The sequence below is a fragment of the Sarcophilus harrisii genome, chromosome 2 (genome assembly GCF_902635505.1).
Source record: "Sarcophilus harrisii chromosome 2, mSarHar1.11, whole genome shotgun sequence".
Classification (NCBI taxonomy): domain Eukaryota; kingdom Metazoa; phylum Chordata; class Mammalia; order Dasyuromorphia; family Dasyuridae; genus Sarcophilus; species Sarcophilus harrisii.
In genome coordinates, this window is record NC_045427.1 from 416,251,122 (window position 1) to 416,268,842 (window position 17,721).

The 17,721-nt window shown below is 44.0% G+C and overlaps 1 protein-coding gene across 1 annotated transcript in view; it reads left to right on the top strand.

Moving 5' to 3' along the window:
- Positions 1-17,721, top strand: part of CDHR2 (cadherin related family member 2) — a 59,808-nt gene that overhangs the window by 41,096 nt on the left and 991 nt on the right. Inside the window, exons 14-31 of the mRNA XM_031953731.1 lie at positions 170-331; positions 1,115-1,176; positions 1,322-1,565; positions 2,167-2,406; positions 5,169-5,238; positions 6,404-7,015; positions 7,132-7,203; positions 7,624-7,673; positions 8,014-8,165; positions 8,629-8,737; positions 8,884-8,972; positions 9,370-9,441; positions 11,548-11,625; positions 11,773-11,833; positions 12,070-12,194; positions 12,318-12,431; positions 15,092-15,172; positions 15,406-15,484. Coding sequence (XP_031809591.1) covers positions 170-331; positions 1,115-1,176; positions 1,322-1,565; positions 2,167-2,406; positions 5,169-5,238; positions 6,404-7,015; positions 7,132-7,203; positions 7,624-7,673; positions 8,014-8,165; positions 8,629-8,737; positions 8,884-8,972; positions 9,370-9,441; positions 11,548-11,625; positions 11,773-11,833; positions 12,070-12,194; positions 12,318-12,431; positions 15,092-15,172; positions 15,406-15,484 — 2,472 coding nt within the window. The remainder of the gene's footprint in view (positions 1-169; positions 332-1,114; positions 1,177-1,321; positions 1,566-2,166; positions 2,407-5,168; positions 5,239-6,403; positions 7,016-7,131; positions 7,204-7,623; positions 7,674-8,013; positions 8,166-8,628; positions 8,738-8,883; positions 8,973-9,369; positions 9,442-11,547; positions 11,626-11,772; positions 11,834-12,069; positions 12,195-12,317; positions 12,432-15,091; positions 15,173-15,405; positions 15,485-17,721) is intronic.

A 17,721-nucleotide genomic window follows, 5' to 3' on the forward strand; every position in this document is an offset into this window, starting at 1 on the left:
AGATCACTTAGTCCACTCCTCCCCAAGAGAAGGGGTGTGACCTTCCCATTGTTTCACAGCTAAGTAAATAGCAGAGTCAGGATTAAGATTCAGGTCTTTCTGACCACAAAAGTAGGGATCTTTTTCCTTCATTATGCTAATTCATGAATACTTGTCTCCTCTGAGGTAGGTCATAGCCAATGACTCTAGCAGCCACATGATCTCCACTGCCAAGGTAACCATCCATGTGGAAGACATTAATGACCACGCACCTGAGTTCAACAAGTCCCAGTACATTCTATATGTATATGAGCACTGCCAGGACGGCACAGTGGTTACCAAGGACATCAAGGTAGGGGATGGAAAAGGAGAGCCAGGGGCTCCCTGGGATGAAGGGTAGACATGGAGAAAGGACACCCCAGTCCTTAAGGCTGGCCTGGCCTAGCGTTCGCATTGTGGAATTAGTGTTTCTCAGAGAATCTATGCATGAGAAACATGGAACAATGTATAGGAGAGAGCCAGAAAACTGTGCAAGTGTATATGAGTTTATGTGTGTGTTTGTCTCAATGAATGAATGAATGTGACAGACAGGAAGGTAGCAGGGAAATGGAGACAGCAAAAGACAGACAGGCAGTCAGAAGATAGAATCCCTGAATATCCGGTCTGAAGGGACCTTCAAGGATGTGCTGCTGAAATCCTCCTTGAGCAGAAATCCTACCTATAGCATCTCTAATGAATGGTCATGCAGCTTCCGCTTGAAGACCTCCAATGATGGGGAAATCACCATCTATTAAAGCAGTCCTTTCTACTTTGGGACAGTTCTAATTTTTAGGAAATTTTTTCTTCTCATAAAGAGAAATCTGCCTCTGGTTTCTGGGGTCAAGCAAAATGAGTACAGATTTTCAGATGTTTGAAGACCACAATTATGTCTCTCTTGCTCCAAGTCTTCTCCACACTACACATCTGAGTTCCTTCAGTTAACCAATGTATGACATGATCCCCAATCTTTTCAGCATGCTGGTCACCTTTTTCTGGACTCACTTTAGCTCTCCAGGAGTAGGGGATGGCAGTCATTGGGCAATAAGGCCTGGGAGAGTTGGCTAATTGACAGTACTTTGGGGATATGTTCATCTAGGCCACGGATCCTGATACTGACTTCAGAGGACACATCACTTACCACCTTATCTCAGGGAGCAGGTATGTACCTGCCTAGTCACAAGGTATTAGTGGGCTCGGGGCTCAAGTGGAGAATGGCCTTCAAGCAGCCCTATTGGGGGAGCATAGGTTGGTCTACTTCATTCCCAGAAATCTTCCCCCTTCCCCTCTAATCTGGCCGCCATAGTGCGGATATCTTTCAGGTGAACCCCAGCTCTGGAGAGATCACAGTTAAGAATGGCAGCCTGCTGGACCGGGAGCTGCAATCTGTCTACTACCTCACGCTGCAAGCCACAGATGGAGGTAACCTGACAGGCTCCACCCTCCTGCAGATCATCCTGCAGGACATCAATGACCAGGCCCCTGTGGTCAGTGGTTCCTACAACATCTTTGTCAAGGAGATGAAGGACAATGTCACAGTGACCATCCAGGTGAGGGCTGCGAGTAGAGAATTGGAATGGACCCAGTAATGGATATTGGGACAGTGACTGATCCATTTCTGGGAGAAGGAGGTGAATCCCAAAGGCTGGGCTTTATTTACTCTGGGAAGAATTTAAATCAGACCTTTAGAAGAATCACGAAATTCTCTGGATTCCCTCAAGTTCTTTATAGAAGGGTAAACTGAGGTTGTACAGTTCAGTGGTCTAGTAGATAGAACTTTGGATTTGAGTTCAGATCTGTCCTCTAAAACTTTTGACACTGGAGAAATCATTTAACGTCTATCTGCCTCAGTTTCCTCATCTGCAATATGGGGGTAATACTAATAAAATTATTGTGAGGATCAAATAAGACAATATTTGTAAAGCAGTATGTAAGCCTTTAAATGCTGGTTTGGTGAGTCCAAGAAACTTGTCCTCTGCCACGTGACTGCTGGGCTGGGATTCTGACCACTGACCAGGGTTTGCATTAGGGTTGGGTGGGCTTTGAGGTGCTGTCATTCACATGAGACAGTTAACGGGGTGATGTGGGGCAGAATCAGGCCCTGCAATGGTTATGGATCCTCTCTTCCTTTCTTTTTCCTCCACTTTGAAGGCCTATGATAATGATGACCCTAACACTAACAACAGTGAGATCCGTTTTAGACTCCTGCCCAGTCCATATAGTAAGAATTTCACCTTGGACTCAGTCACGGGGTTACTGACAAACCGGGGGCCCTTGGACCGAGAGGCCATCGACCCCAATCTGTCGGGAAAGATCGTGCTGACAGTGTTCGTCTATGACCTAGGAGTTCCCTCCCTCAACACCACAGTCAACGTCAACATCAACGTAGAGGTAACAGGCCTGGGGAAGAACCATCCCTCCTCCCACCAGAGTTAAGCTCCTCCATGTTCCTTAGGCTTCCATTCCCTACCTGTAATTTAGAAGTTCCTGCTACGGGGGTGGAAGAGATATCTTAATTGCTTTGGCCCTAAAGTGTCCTAGATGTAGAAAGTCCTGTTTTTAGAGCTTGGAGTTCTGGGTCAAGAAAGGGCCTCCAGGGTCAGCTCGGCCCTTGCCCACTCTTTCCTCTGTAACCCTGGGTCCCCAAACCCACCGAACTCTTGCCAACTCTGCCATAACCCTCATGTGGGACAGACTGTTCATCTTTACCGATGAAAAGAGTCCCATATTAATGGGCTTTGAGACTGGGATTACACTTCCACTTAATTAAACCACAAATCAATAAACTCAATTCATTTATTAATTTTATTTATTAATCACTTTTATTAATTTATTAATAAATTAGCATATACAATAGCCTGTGCTAGACAGACCACAATAAAGCCATACTTTGCTCTCATTTGAGGAAAAGTAAAACGCATACTGATAAGCATACATGGGGACACACAGAACAAGGCAATTTTAAAAGCAAGAAAACACTGACAGCTGGGTGAGTGGGTGGTTGTCAGGGAAGGCTTCATAGAAGAAGTGGTATCTCAGCAGAGCCCCCAAGGAAGATCTAAGATTTTGAAGGGCAGAGATAAGTAGGGAGAGCATTGCAGCCTGTGCAAATGTATAGCGATAGGGGAGTTTCACATCAGGGTTTGAGAGCAATTAACATTCTAATTTGGACAGAGCATACATACAGAGAGGAGAGCAATATTCAATAAGCCAGAAAGGAGGCTATATTCAGGTTGTAGATAATGTTAGTTAAATACCTCCCTGAAGAGTTTGCATTGTATTCTAGAGGTAAATAGGGAGGCATTTGAAAGTTTTTGAGCAAGGGAAGTGACATGGTCAGACTGGCAATTTAGGAAGGTTATTTTGGCAACTGTGTGGAGGATGAATGAGATGGAGAAGACACTGGAAGTTGGGAGACAAGAGTCTGTATGATGAAGGCCTGAAGTGTGTCAGCATCCATGTGAGAGAAAAGAGAAGGAGGTGTGAGATGTATTGAGGAGACAACTTGGAGGTGCCGTGGGTGAAAGCACTGAACTTAGATCCAGGAAAACTTGAGTTCAATTCCCATCTCAGACACTTATTAGTTGTGTGAGAATGGACAAGTCACTCAATCCCTCTCTCAGCCTCAGTTTCTACTTCTATAAAATGAGGATAAAAATAGCACTTTCTTCACAGTGTTGTGAGAATCCAAGATGAGAACATCCGTGCAGTGATTAATAGACCAAAGAATGCTTTGTAAATGACAGTTATTACAATATTTGGGTTAATAGAAAGCTATTTAGTTTTAAAAATATTTTCTTTTTCCCTGTTACATGGAAAAAGAATTTTAATATTCTTTCCCCAAATTTTGAATTCCAAATTTTCTTCTGCTCTTCCTTCCTTCTCATTCCTTATTGAGAAAGCAAGCAACTTGACATAGGTTATATATGTATAGTCATGCAAAATTATTTATATTATCAACAGAAGTTGGAAAGATAAGAAGAGAGATGGGTTTTAGAAGACAATAAGTTTTATTCTGAACATGTTGAGTTTGAGACATTTGTAAAATAGGCTGTAGAAGGGTAGCTAGGTGGCACAGTGGATAGAGCACTAGCCCTGACATCAGGAGGACCTGAGTTCAACTCTGGTCTCAGACACTTAACACTTCCTGGCTGTGTGACCCTGGACAAGTCATTTAATTCCAATTGCCTCAGCAAAAAAATAAATAAATAAATAAACAAACAAGAAGATATGCTGTAGAAGATAGCTAGCAAACAGTTGGAAATGTGAGAATTTAAGAGAGATTATTGAAAATTTAGATTTTTGGAAGGCACTGGAAGAAATTAGTGAACACAGAGGATCAGATGAGAATATTAAAAAAATGTAGAATGAGAGTCCACAATATAGCCTTTGGGGAACACCAACACTTGGGAGGCAGGAGAGATGATGTTACAGCAAGTGTCTAAGAAAAGTGTCATGTAGAAAGGAGGAGAGCTGAGAGAGAGCAGTCATAGGAAGAGTTCATGTTTAAAAGGAGGGGTGACAATTCTGTTCATAAATACTTCAGTGCCCCCTGTATGCAGATCATACATGATCCCTGTCCTCACAGAGCTGATGGCATAGGAGAGAAGTAAGATATAATCAGTCATCCATAATATACTCTATCTACTATCTGCTATCTGCTTATAGACAAACCAGTCCATTTTTCTAGATCACTTAGGTCTTAATTTTTCATGAAATGAAAAGGTGGGGCTAAATGATTTTTAGTCTCTTCTAGCCTTGCCATTTTATTTTCCCAATTCCAATAATAAGAGGTATAATAAATGCAACATAGAAGTCTCAGGGAGAAAGTTGGGGAATAAAAAAGTGGCCGTTTATGGGGTACATATTCTTCTCTTCCTTTCTCCAGTTCTGAGATCCATTCTAATCTCCCCATCTCTGATTCTGATTCCTTTTTGGTTTTCCCAGAAATGTGAAATACATATAGTTGATAGGAATTTTAGATCATTGTCTGACAATCAAGGGGAAAAGGGCTTTTTGGAAATGGGGGAGGTTGGAGCCCAACTTCATCTCATATTCAGTGCACACCTCACATTTAGTCCACAACGTCTTTTATGTTTTTCTACTTTACAACTTAATCTGTTGATTACTACCAAAACTTCCTCTATCTGCAGGACATCAATGACAACATACCTGTATTCAATTTTACCATTTATAGATTCTATGTGAAGGAAAGAGTGAAGGGTGAGTATTGCTCTCTTCCCCACCTACAGAATGAGGGGCATATAGGTGTATGTAGCAGAGGGATTGGGGGTAGCTGGGTGGTGTGGGCAGTGTGGTGTAGGAGAAAAAGCCTCTGGATTTAGAATCCATGTGCCTTGGATCCAGAAATGATTTTCCAGTCACACAGCCAATCTGTATCAGAGGCAGGATGGGATTTAGGTACTTCTGCTATTTATTACCTGTGTGGTTCTAGAGGAAATTGCTCCTTTTTTTCTGAGCTTAGGCTCTTTCATCTGTGAAATAAGGATGGTAACAGTTGCATTTCCTATCTCAGTAAGGAGTCCAGGCAATTCACTTTGTAAACTTTCAATGCCTCTAGACATGAGAGACATCCTTGTGGTTCAGTTGTGTCTGAATCTTCCTGACCCTATTCTGGGTTTTCTTGGCAAAGATCCTGTCTCCAATTCATTTTTCAGATGAGGAAACAGAGCGACACTGGGTTAAGTGATTTGCTCAGGGTCACACAGCTAGAAGTGTCTGAAGTCAGACATGAACTCAGGAAGATGAGCCTTCCTGATTCCAGCCTTGGCACTCTACTGCACCAACTGGCCAAGAGACATAAAAGTGTATATTAATGTTATTATATAACATGATAATAGAGACACTGTGACATAATGATGTCAGGAAGCCCTAGATTCAAGTCCTGCCTCTGACACAAACTGAATAAGACTGGGAGAATCATTTAATCTCTTTGTGCCCCAAGTAATAAAGTCCCAAAGAAGGGGCTGACCTGCATTGGTAGAGAAAGCTTCATTTACCTATCACACTGAAGTCACAGGTCCAGTCTCTATTCCTATCTAATATAATAAAAAAGAAACCAAGTCTCAGTTTCCTAAGTCCCTGGGAGCTCAGAGATCTCCCATCTTGCCCACATTCCCCTGTCCAGCACATCTGGGCTCATTGATTCAACACTTGAAGCTTCGAACTGCCTTGAAGTCCCAAGATTGGGGTGGGAGCAGGAATGAGTTAGTTCTCAGTCCAGGGCTCATCTCCCCACGCCTTAGGTTCAGGTTCAGAAAGTGCCTCCCAGTGGCTCCCTACTCCACATCAGAAAGTGTGCCCCAAAGCTGGCAGCTGAAGCTCTTTGGGGAGGGACAGAGCTTTGTTTCCTGTTTGGGTCTGGCAGGTGCGTACTTGGGCATCGTGAAAGCCTGGGATGCTGACCAGACTGATGTCAACAGCCGCGTGGCCTTCAGTCTGACTGGGGATGGGGCCAGCAACTTTGAGATCCGCTCCACGTTCCTGGGCTCGGGCTGGAATGAGGGCAACGTGTCCCTGGTCTCAGATGTGAGCCTGGACTACGAGAGACCGCCCAGCAACTTCACGCTGACTGTGCTGGCGCAGAATGCAGCCGAGTCGGAGGGGACGGGCTCTGCCACGCTGCTGGTCATCACGGAAGACGTGAACGATGAGGCTCCAAGCATCCTAGCATCTTCCCTGAAAGAAGTCCGGTTGCGGGAGCACCAAGGCAAACAGAACGGCCTCGTGGCTCACGTGGAGGCCCAGGATCCTGACACAAATGCCTCCCTAGAAGTTCGTCTTCAGGACACGGTCTGCTTGAAGAAGGGAGTGGATGTGGGTGACGTGTGCCATGGCTGGTTCAGGCTGGTCCCCAACGGTAGCGTCTACATCAACGACAGCATGGCCATCGACTACGAAGTCTGTGACCTGGTCAGGCTGCTGCTCCAAGCCTGGGACCTGCACACGGCCGAGGGCTTCCCTGCCAGCAGCCCTAATGGTAGGGACTCTGCTCAGGCAGATGGGGGACAAAGGTCAAGAGCGAGGGATGCCAGGGTGGGGAGGAGGCGAGGGCACCTGGCTCTGGGACTGACTCTCTGTTTTCTGCTTTTGCAGAGACTCTGCCAATCACCATCTTGGACGTGAATGACCATCCACCCCAGTTCCTGCCGACCAATGAGACATTTGGTGAGGAATAACCACTTTTCCCTGTTTCTCCATATCCGGGTCCTCTTGCTGTCTTGGGGGGTCCTCAACCTGATTAGTCCCAAACCAGGGAACTGTGATGAGGAGGCAATTGTGAGGTCCTCTTCCCTGCTCTGTGCACCTTTGTAAGTCAGAATGATTTGTATTTAAGACCTGCCTTTGACATGCACAGGCTGGAGACCCTGGAGAAGTCACTTAAGCTCTCAGTTCTCCAAGTTAACTCTAAATTGTAGAGAGACCTGCAGAAGTTTCCTTAACCCACAGTTTCCCCCATTAATGAAAACTGTTCATACTGCTACCCTCCCACTAGCATCCTCTTGCTTTTCCAATAGGATGCCCCTTGTTTCTTGTCCCCAAGTCTTGACATCTATTGATTTTATTCATCTTGTGTCTTCTCTGTAGTGATCATACCAGAAGTTCTTTCTCTGAATCAGCAGGTGGCTTCTGTGAAGGTAAGGGGTCCCATTCCTTGGGACTTTGAGGCTTCAGCCGCTTGAATTTCTAGGAGATAACATGATGAATGCATTGGCATTTTGGCCTAGGAACTAGAGTTCTAGTTCCCTTTGCTATTGCTTCTCTGTGTAATTTTAGATAAGTCATTTCCCTTTTTTCGTATTTGTAAAAAAAAAAAAAAAAAAAAAAAAGAATTAGATTTGATGATCTTTGGGTTCTCTTTCAGTTCTGGGAAAACCTTGAAACTCTCATTATCTGGCCACTGTTCTCATCCTCTGATCCCGGTCGCAAGACCAGAAGGACCTAGACTAGGTGACTCTATGGTGCTCTTTTTCACAGGCCACAGACAAGGATGATGGAGTTAATGCAGATCTCAACTTCTTCATTGACCAGATAGAATTCATCCCCAAGGATGGTCCCAGAATCCCCTTTGAAGGCCTGTTCCGGATCAAGTCTTCATCTGAAGGCGACATATACACAGGGAGCATAGTGTAACCTGGGGAAGAGGGTCTCGGAGTTGGGAACTAAAGAGGAGCAAGTGGCTTATGGGGGAGGGATAATTAGAACTTCCAACAGTGGAATGAAGGGGTGGTAATTGGCCATTGAACAGGTCTTCAGGTGAAGGTTGGATAACCACTTTGGGGGAATATTTTAGAGGAAATTCCCATGTAGTCATGGGTCAGCCTAGATTGCTCATGTGGTCTCTTCCAATTCTGACATTTTTTGGTTCTGGGTTGCTTTGGTAGGTAGTAAGGTCCCTGCAAATGTCCAAACAAGCTGGGGTATCTGTTGAGAATGCCCTGCATTGCATAAAACACTGGACTAGGCCATTTCTAGCTTTAAGAGTATATTATTCTAAATGTGCAGAGGCTAGGACTTATTATGAAGGGGGGATTTTCTGAGCATAGTGGAGGTGAGCCCTTGGCCCTAATCTTGAGTTGGGACTTTTCCCAGGGTGGTGACTACTCTTGACATTACTCTCAAGGGAACCTACCAGTTAACAATCAGGGTCCAAGATAAACCTGTTGACGACCCACCTCTGACAGCGAACACCTCCCTGAATGTGAGTAGATGACCTCAGAGTCCCTTGCCTTCCTTCCCTCCCAAGACCTTTGGCCTGCTAGCTCTTCAGCCCTATCCCAGGCACCATCCCCTCAAGTGTTGTGGGAGCTCTCGATCCATGGTTTTGTCTTTCTCGACCCCCTTTAGCTTTTTACTGTGGATCAGAGCTATCGTCTACGGCTTCAATTCTCAACAGGAGCAACAGAAGTGGGAAGCAATACTAATGCAATCAAAGCGTATGGTCTGGGGCCTGGGGTCAATCTCAGGGGGCTTTGGGAGGAAAGGAACCCTGGAGGGAAATAGGACCCTGCCTCTGTGTGTCCATTCCTGAATGGGCCTAGAGATACCAATATCCCAAAGCCAAACCCTATCCTAGACCTTTCCCTTATTTTTGTGCTTCTTCCCCTGCGCCCATATCTGCCCTTTGTCCCACCCTACCCGAGACCTGCTTTTGCTTCAGTGTCCCTCCCCAGTCTTGACCTGGTCTGTGTCTCTGTGCCTATCCCTGAGTCTGGTTCTGCCTGGATCAGGAAGCGATTCCCAGGCTGTGAGCTGGGACCAGGATAAGCCCTGGAGGGATAAAGGAGGTTCTGGCTCCTCTTGTCCCTCCATTGGTCTTTGCTTGGCTTCTAGTGCCCTGATGGAAGCAACTAGGACCACGGTCTACATTGTAAGCATCAAGGATCTTGAAACCCCAAATTCCAGGTGGGTGTCTTAAGCATAGAACGGGGTGGGGGGGGAGGGGCAAGGAGGGCTTGGTATGGGTCTGGGATATAGGAAATAGGAAGGCAGGCACCTGGAATTGTAAGTAATAGAGACTGGAGATAGGTTAAGGATGGGGAGATAGTGATCCCCAGCCCAAGACTGGGATACTCAGCAGCAATGTCAACCACTGCTTCCCCTCTTCTTAGGCTTCCTCAGGTCTCTGTCCATGGGGAAGTTGGATCCTTCTCAGTAATTCATTTGGAGAGCAGGATTCACTCCCTAGAATTTGGATTCCAGCTTGCTTCCACACTGGCCACAGGGGCCTGGGCCAGGCATTGCAACTTTAGCTTTAGGAACTTTCCCAGAGCCCTCTTCTCTAGACAATGCAGAGACACAATATGTTAGAGCTGGAGGCAACCCAGAAAGGGTATCTCATGCAACCTGGACTTGAGCAAAAATTATCCTCTTCAGCAGCCCAGAAAAGAAAAGCCCACCTTCTGCTTAAAGGTATCTGGGGATGGAGAACTCTCTTCTCCCTGAAGGGATCCATTCCACTTTGGGATAGTTTTTATTGTTAGGAAGTTCTTCCTTGTTTTGAGCCAAAATGTCCCCCACCTCTATGCTGATGGCCATCCTCTGCACACCTCCCAGTTCATCCATGGCCTTCCTCAAATGTGATGCTCAAATGGATGCTCCAGAAGTAGTTAAGTATGGTCAGAGAACAGCAAGGCTCTCACTTCCCACCCACTGGACATCTCTTTATTAAAGTAGTGTAAAATAGTCCACTCAGCAAATGTCTATTGAATAAGCTACTGATTGAATGAGCTCCAGAAGTTTATATTCCACTAGATGGGATAGATCAGGAATATGATAACAGATTGGGTGTGATATGGAAGGAAAGAAGGAGGGAGGGAAGGAGGAAAGAAAGAAGGAAGAAAGGAAGAAAGGAAGGAAGGAAGGAAGGAAGGAAGGAAGGAGGGAAGGAAGGAAGGACGGAAGGAAGGAAGAAGGAATGAAGGAAGCATTTAAATAAGATCAAAAAAGTACCTTCTAGCACTTAAGCATCCCAGCATCAGATCCTTTTAATTTCCCAAAGGCCACAGATATAAAACTCTACTTGAAGAGTCCCCCAAAGAGAAAATACCTTTCTGAACCCAATTCCTCCACCTGGAGAGAAGTCCTAGATATTATCTTCTACATGTTATCCTACATGTTATCTTCTGGATCTTCTCTGTGATTCCAATACCTATCTTAGACACACAATCATCTGCTTTGTTCCCTGAGAACCCTCAAAAGTCTTTAGATGCCTCACGAAGTTCCTAATCTAGTCATATTATCAATAGTCAATTCCTTACAGATCTTACTACCAATATTCTTAAACAGTCCCTTTCCTAGAATGCTTAGTCCAGTAGTAGAGATAAAACATAGGCATAAATAGCTAGCTAGCATAAGGCAGAACAAGGTACGTCTAAATGAAAAAGACCTGGTTGGGAGGAGAATATTACTCTACTTCAGTTTCTGTGAATCCACAGTGTAATGTGGTACACAAAAGGGGAAAAATGAATTTAATCTTAGGATAGATTAAGAGAGGTGTACTTACCAGAATGAGAGAATTCTTTGCCTTAGCTAGGACACATCTGGATTGCCTTCAGTTCTGGACTTTTCATTTTAGTAAGGACATTGACAAATCAGAGTATGTACAGAAAAGGGCAATAAGAATGGTGAGAGGAATGAGAGTCATAAAAGCATTGTTCAAAGGAACTGGAGAGGTTACGATTAGAGAAGACTGGGATAAAGATTGGGTCATGATAGCTGTAACACTGTGCTCAAAGGGTTGCAGTGAAGGAAAAAGATTCAGTTCTGTTTGGCTTCATTTGTCCAGAGGTAGGAACAATGAGTAGAAGAGAATAGTTTAAAGTTAGAGAAAAGGAAGAACTTGCTAACAAATAAGCTAGGAATGGGCTAACTTGGAAGGGAATGAGCTTTCTTTCACTGGGATTTTTCTAGCAGAGCCCTGTTACCTCCGGGCTCCTTTCCTACCCTTAGATTCTAGAAGCCTAGATTCTCTTCCCATGTTTTAACTCCTTCTGTCTGTGGTTCTCTCAGAGCTAAGGGCTTATCTTATATGGACGCCTACTTTGTATACAGCAATGGAACAGCCTTGACCCTCAGTGATCTCAACATGTAAGTTGTATGAGTGACATGGATGATGGTGTATTTCTGGAGGGGAAAGGCAACAAGCTTCCAGGATCAGATTCAGCTTCCTGCTTTAGGGATAAGCAGAGTGTCCAGTACCTTGAGCAGGAGCCTAATTGGTTTTCTCCTGACTAGGTACATCAGGAGTGACCAGGAAGTGTTAGCCACACTGCTACGACTTGGGCTGGTAGTGATTGTGAGTACCTTTAGTCAGGGAGAGAGGAGGGAGGGGTTGAAAAATTGGAGCTGAAAAGAGAAGAAAAGGGGGGGAAAGGAGTTGGAGGGAGGGCAAGGGATAGGGGATGGGAATTGGGGAATGGAGGAGGGTTGTCAGGGATTGGAGCTAGTGGGAAAGGTCTAGTGGATAGGATGAGGGCTGGAGGGAGATGGAGAATGGGAGATGGAGGTAACAAAGTCCTTTGTACCTTCTAGGGCTCTGGAGAAGAGATAAAGCAGGACAAAGACAAGGAGTTCCTCAGCATCATTGCTGGGCTGGGAGGTGCTTTGATACTTCTCATCATCATCATGGTTGTATCTTTAGTGTGCACCAGGAAGAGGTCAGCAGCCTTGGGAGCCTCAAGTTGCCCCTGTATTCCATCTCTGCAAACAGATACCCTGCCCCCATTCCCCACCACCACATTTCTGCCTGTGACTCAATTCCCTTCTTTCTTGCTCTTCAGCTACAAAAGGAAGCTTAGAGCTGTGAAGGCTCGTAAAGAGGCCATGAAGACAAATGAAATACTCACCAGCCAGACTCTTGCAATCCCTGGGACAAACCTGTTTAATGCAGAGAAGTGAGCAGCATCCCTGGACTGACTGGTGATGATGGTGATAGGATTAAGGGTGGGGACTGCTTAAAATGTTCAGTCTCCTGGTCCTGGGAAAGTGACTAGAGAAAGGGTCAATGAGGATTGGCAACTAGGTGGTTCAGTGGATAGATGCTGGACTTGGAGTCAGCAAGATGTAAGTTCCCAGGCATTTATTTAGCTGTGAAATCTGGGCAGTGGAAATCTCCTCAGTCTCAGTTTGCTTATCTATACATGGGAATAATCTCTCTCTCATTCTCTCTCTCTCTCTCTTTCTCTCTCTCTCTCTCTCTCTCTCTCTCTCTCTCTCTGACTATCTCTGTGTCTTTGTCTCTGTTTCTCTGTCTTTCTCTCTCTCTCTCGCCTCTCTCTGTCTCTGTGTCTTTCTCTATCTCTGTCTTTCTCTTTCTTTCTCCCCACTCCCCCTTCTCTCTTTCTCCTCTCCTCTCTCCCCTTTCTTTCTCCTTTCTCTTCTCTCTCGATCTCTCTCTCTCTCACACTCTCTCTCTCTCCTTTCTCTTTCTCTCTCTCCTTCCTCTCCTCTTATTCTCTCTATCTCTCGCCCCCATTCTTTCTCTCTGTGTTTCTGTGTCTCTCTCTGTGTGTCTGTCTGTCTCTGACTTTGTTTCTTTCTGCCTCTGACTTTCTATCTTTTTCTTTTGTCTCCCTGTCTCCCTCTCTTATAGTGAGGATCAAAGGAGATGGCATGTAAATGCTTTTTAAAACCTTATTTATGGGACAGCTAGATGGCACAGTGAATAGAACATTAGCCCTGAAGTCATGAGGACCCAAGTTCAAATTTGGCCTCAGACACTTAATACTTCCTAGCTGTATGACCCTGCTCAAGTCACTTAATCCCAATTGCCTCAGCAAACAAACAAACCAAAGCCTTATTTATCTATAAGTGCTAATTATTGTTGTTACTATTATGAACATTGAGAATAGACAAGAAGAAACTGTTCAGTTCTGGGAGCCAATATCCTGAGGCATAATAATAATAGACATCTGTATAGCACTTTAATGTTTGCAAAACACTTTACAAACATCCACTCTCACATCAATCTTAGGAGGTAAGGTTATTCATGAAGACACCAAAGACCAGAGAAGTCAAATGATTTGCCCACAATCACACAGCTAGAGTCAAAGGCAACAGGATTCTAATCCATTGCTTCCTTGCTCCTAGTCCAGCATGCTATCCCTTGGACACCAGGATAGCAAGATCTTCTATCTTTGAACTGGGGACCCTGAGTTTTAGTCCGGTGATCAAATGGAATCATAAAATTATGGAGTCTAATGGAAGGGACATTAGTGCTATCGAGTCCAACCTCTTTATTTTAGAAAAGAAACAAAGACTTTAAACACACACACACACACACACACACACACACACACACACACATTTCAATATTTATTGACTTCTTCAAGATTCTTTGAAACATGGATATTATTATCTCTGTTTCACAGACCAAGAAACTAAGGACTGAGTATGAGAATTATCCTTATTTTATAAATGAGGACCTGGGACCTAAAAGGCTAATTGAGTTCCCCAAAGTTTCTCAAGTCCCAAGTGTTAGAATCAGGGTTTGTACTAAGATCTCTTCTGACTTCAAATCATGGGCTTGTTCTACTATACCATATCTGTGTGACCTGGGGCCAGGCCTTTCCTTTTTTTGGGCTTCTTTATGTTTAGAAAGAGGGTTATGGGACAGATGTTTTCTCAAGTTCCTTCCAGCTTTGATAAGTTCTGAATTTTAAGCTGAAGTTCATATAGAGGAGGTTGTCCAGCATTAGGACAGGACTGGAAATTTCACCACAAGAAAACCTCTTGAAAGAAAGGGCGATATTTAATTTAGAAAAGGAAAGAGTTAGCGGAAACCTTGTACCTATCTTCAAGTATCTGAGGCATGATCATGGGAAAGAAGGCAGATTTTGGCTTAATAAAGGGGAAGAATTCCAATAAGTGGAACTGAAACAATTTGGCAGAGTATCAAGAGCATTAGATGGGTAATCAAGAAATTGGGCTTCCAGTCACAGGCCTGCCACTTACTGCCAGGAAATCAGTGTCTTTATCTGATATCTGGTTCTTGTGGAGTGCCCAAAGTGATAGAAAGCCATCCAACCACTTTTGATGAACCCTCTGGAAGACTTAGAGGAAGATAATAGGATTTTGTATCTGGAAGTAGAAGATATGTCAGAGGTCACCAAGACCAACTTCCTAGTTTTATAGATGAATAAATCAAGGTCCATGAAAGTTAAGTGACCCCCCCCCCTCAAGGACATGCAGGCAGTAAGCATCAGAGTCAGAATTTGAATCTGGGCTCTCTGACTCCAGAGCCAAGTGTTTTTTTCCCACTGTTTCATGCTATTAACTGGTGGTGGAGAAGGAAAAAAAATACAATAGATAATTTCCTTCCAGCTCTAATATTCCATGATTCTATGATCATTGTCATATGAGGAATTCATATACAAAGTAGTGAGTTGTCTGTTGCTGAAGATGCTCAAACAGAGAGTCTGCATAGTTGTCTGTCAAGGAGATTTTTGCACTTGGGGAGGCTGTAGTAAGATCATTGATTTAACACTGGAAAGGCCCTTAGGGGTAGTTAGCCCCAGAGGTCCTTCCCAGCTCTCAGCTTCTCTGATTCTTCCAGAGCCAACCCTATGCTCAATTTTTCTTCGATGGATCTCGGCTTTGAATCTCTTTCTTCCCGTAATGAAGATGATGTTGCCAGGTGAGTAGCCCCTCCTTTTGTCCTTCTTGCCTGAACAGATCACTTTATGACTGACTTGCTCCTCCTGAGGGACTCTTGAGTGGTTTATAAAGTTAATCTGCCTTTATAAGGGGCTGGGTTTAAGGAGATATCAGTCCTGGGGGATCCCTGGGGTCCTGTTCAGCAGGAGAATCCCTTCACCCCAAACTAAGGGTTTTGTTCTGCCTCCCTTCAAACTCAGCCTTCTCTTCCAGCATCAACTCCTTAGATGAGAACAAGGTGGATACAGATGTGGATATAGTCATGGACATGGACCTAGTGAAGGAGCACAAGGTGAGAAAGGGAAGGAGATGAGAAGATTCCTAATCCTCAAATCAGATTCCATGTAGCCCTGGTCCACAGGAAAGAAAGTCATAAAAGATTTCTTTACTCAGAACTGGCCCAATGGCTAATTCTTCAGGGGCCCAGCAGACACTTTTACAGCCAGTCATTAAAACAATGGTGGTCAAAACCCTTTTCACAATTATTATCTCCACCATCATTATTCAGTTCAATTCAACAAGAATTTATTAAATATCTTCTATGAGAAATATCCTGTGCTTAACCACAAGGTAAATAAAAAGGGAGGAAGGATTCACAATTTTTTTCTATGTGATCTAGTAGAGGGTTAAGGCCTCATCCACAAATAACAAGATAGTTCCTCAGTTTTCTCATTTGTCAAATGAAAGGTTTGAACTAGATGAATTTTGAGGTCCTCTCCAACTCTGACATTTTGATTTACATGCTCCAATATAATTGTTCCCAGAATTGACACTCTATGTTCTATGGGAAGACCCTACCAGCTGTGATAATCTATTTTAAGGTTTTCCCACCTTGATCATTTAAATCCAAAGGACTCCAAGTTTTTGTTATTCTGTGAGCCTGTTAGAGGTTCAACATCCTTCATGGTCACACCATAATTTCCTTTGTATTTTGAACTACATCCTACTTGTCAACAAACAGATCAGCATATAGTTATCCCATTCTTTACATGTCTGCTTTCCCACATATTTGGCTCAGATGCCGTTTCCTACCATCATCTTTAATAATCATAATTATATAGAACTTTAATATTTATAAAAAACTTGTCCCACAGAATTCCTAAGAGATGTAGTTAGAACAAACAAAAATCGGTATTCCCACCCCAATTTTACAAATAGGGAAATAAATTGGAACCCAGGTCTTTTAACTTCAAGTCTTTTAGAGTAGCCAAGATAAGAGTGTTTTTTTTTTAAGGGAATTTTGACTAAGAGACAAAGAAAGGGGGAAAAACAATTTCAGAGAGGTTTTTACCACCCAATTTCTGTTCCCAGGTAGGCTTGGCCTGGGCAGTAGGCTTCCCAACCTAAATTCGTAGACTTGATATTGTGGACTTGAAATCTAAGGCCCTGCCTGAGCTGAAATTTTGGCTCTGCTGCTTAGCCTGACTGTATAATTTATATCTCGTCACCAGACCTCTCTGGGCCTACTTTCCTGATCTATAAAATAAAAGAGGAGCTTTCTTAAGGTCTCCTCCAGCTTCAAATTTTAAGATTCCTATGGAAGCTCTAGTCCCAGGTCAACTTCTTTCCATTGCCCTCTGCCAGAGTCGCCAGTACCTCCCTACGGCCCTTTTTCCTTAGTCCCAGAGCTCCTCCTCTAGGGAACTGGCCTGGGTTGGGCTAGGGAGAGAACTCTCATGATCTCTATGGTACTGGAGGTGGAGAATACTTTGAGCAAGTCTCTTACCTACTCTGGGCCTCAATTTACCTCCCTATTTGAATGATGGTTTGGGGCTGGATGGTCACTAAGGTTCCTTCTTGCTCTGACAAACTATGTTCAGAAGGATATGATTGCAGCTGGGATGAAGCCAAGGGAATTCTGTGCAAGGTTTTAGCCTTTGGGTTCCTCATGGGGCCTTCAAATGTTCCACTGTTTATCAGGGAATGGAAAAGATTCAGTCAGAAAAGAGTCCAGCAGTAATCTGGGAGAAAGAGAGAGAGAAAAGGGGGGGAGGAAGAAGTGAGGAATAAAGAGAAAGAGGAAGGAAGGAAAGGAAAAAGAGAAAAGGAGAGAGAGACAGAGAAATAGACAGATACAGAGACAGAAACAGTGACAGAGAGAGGAGGGAAAGACAGAGACAGATACAGAGAGAAGAGGGAGGGAAAGAGATAGAGAGAAAGAAAAAGCGAGAGAAGAGAGAGAGAGAGCAGGAAGAGAGAGAGGAAGAGAGACAGCAGAGAATGTAAGATGTCTCTCCCGGAAGGCCAGGGCTCCTGAGACATTGAAAAGTTCCAGAAGAGGGACTGGACCACTTTGATGCTGTTCTCTAGCAGAATTGTAGTGCCTCAGGTCACCCCAGTCACTTCAAGAGTAATTTAAAATGTTAATTTTCAGATAAGAAAACCATGGACACATATGAGTTTCATTTTAAGAATATTTTTATTCTCAAAACAGAGAATTAACAAACAGAAGATTTTACTTTTCAGAAGAGCTCACTACAGTCCTTCTTTAAGTAGCACGCTCCACTTGTACGTTTAAAATTGGGTTTG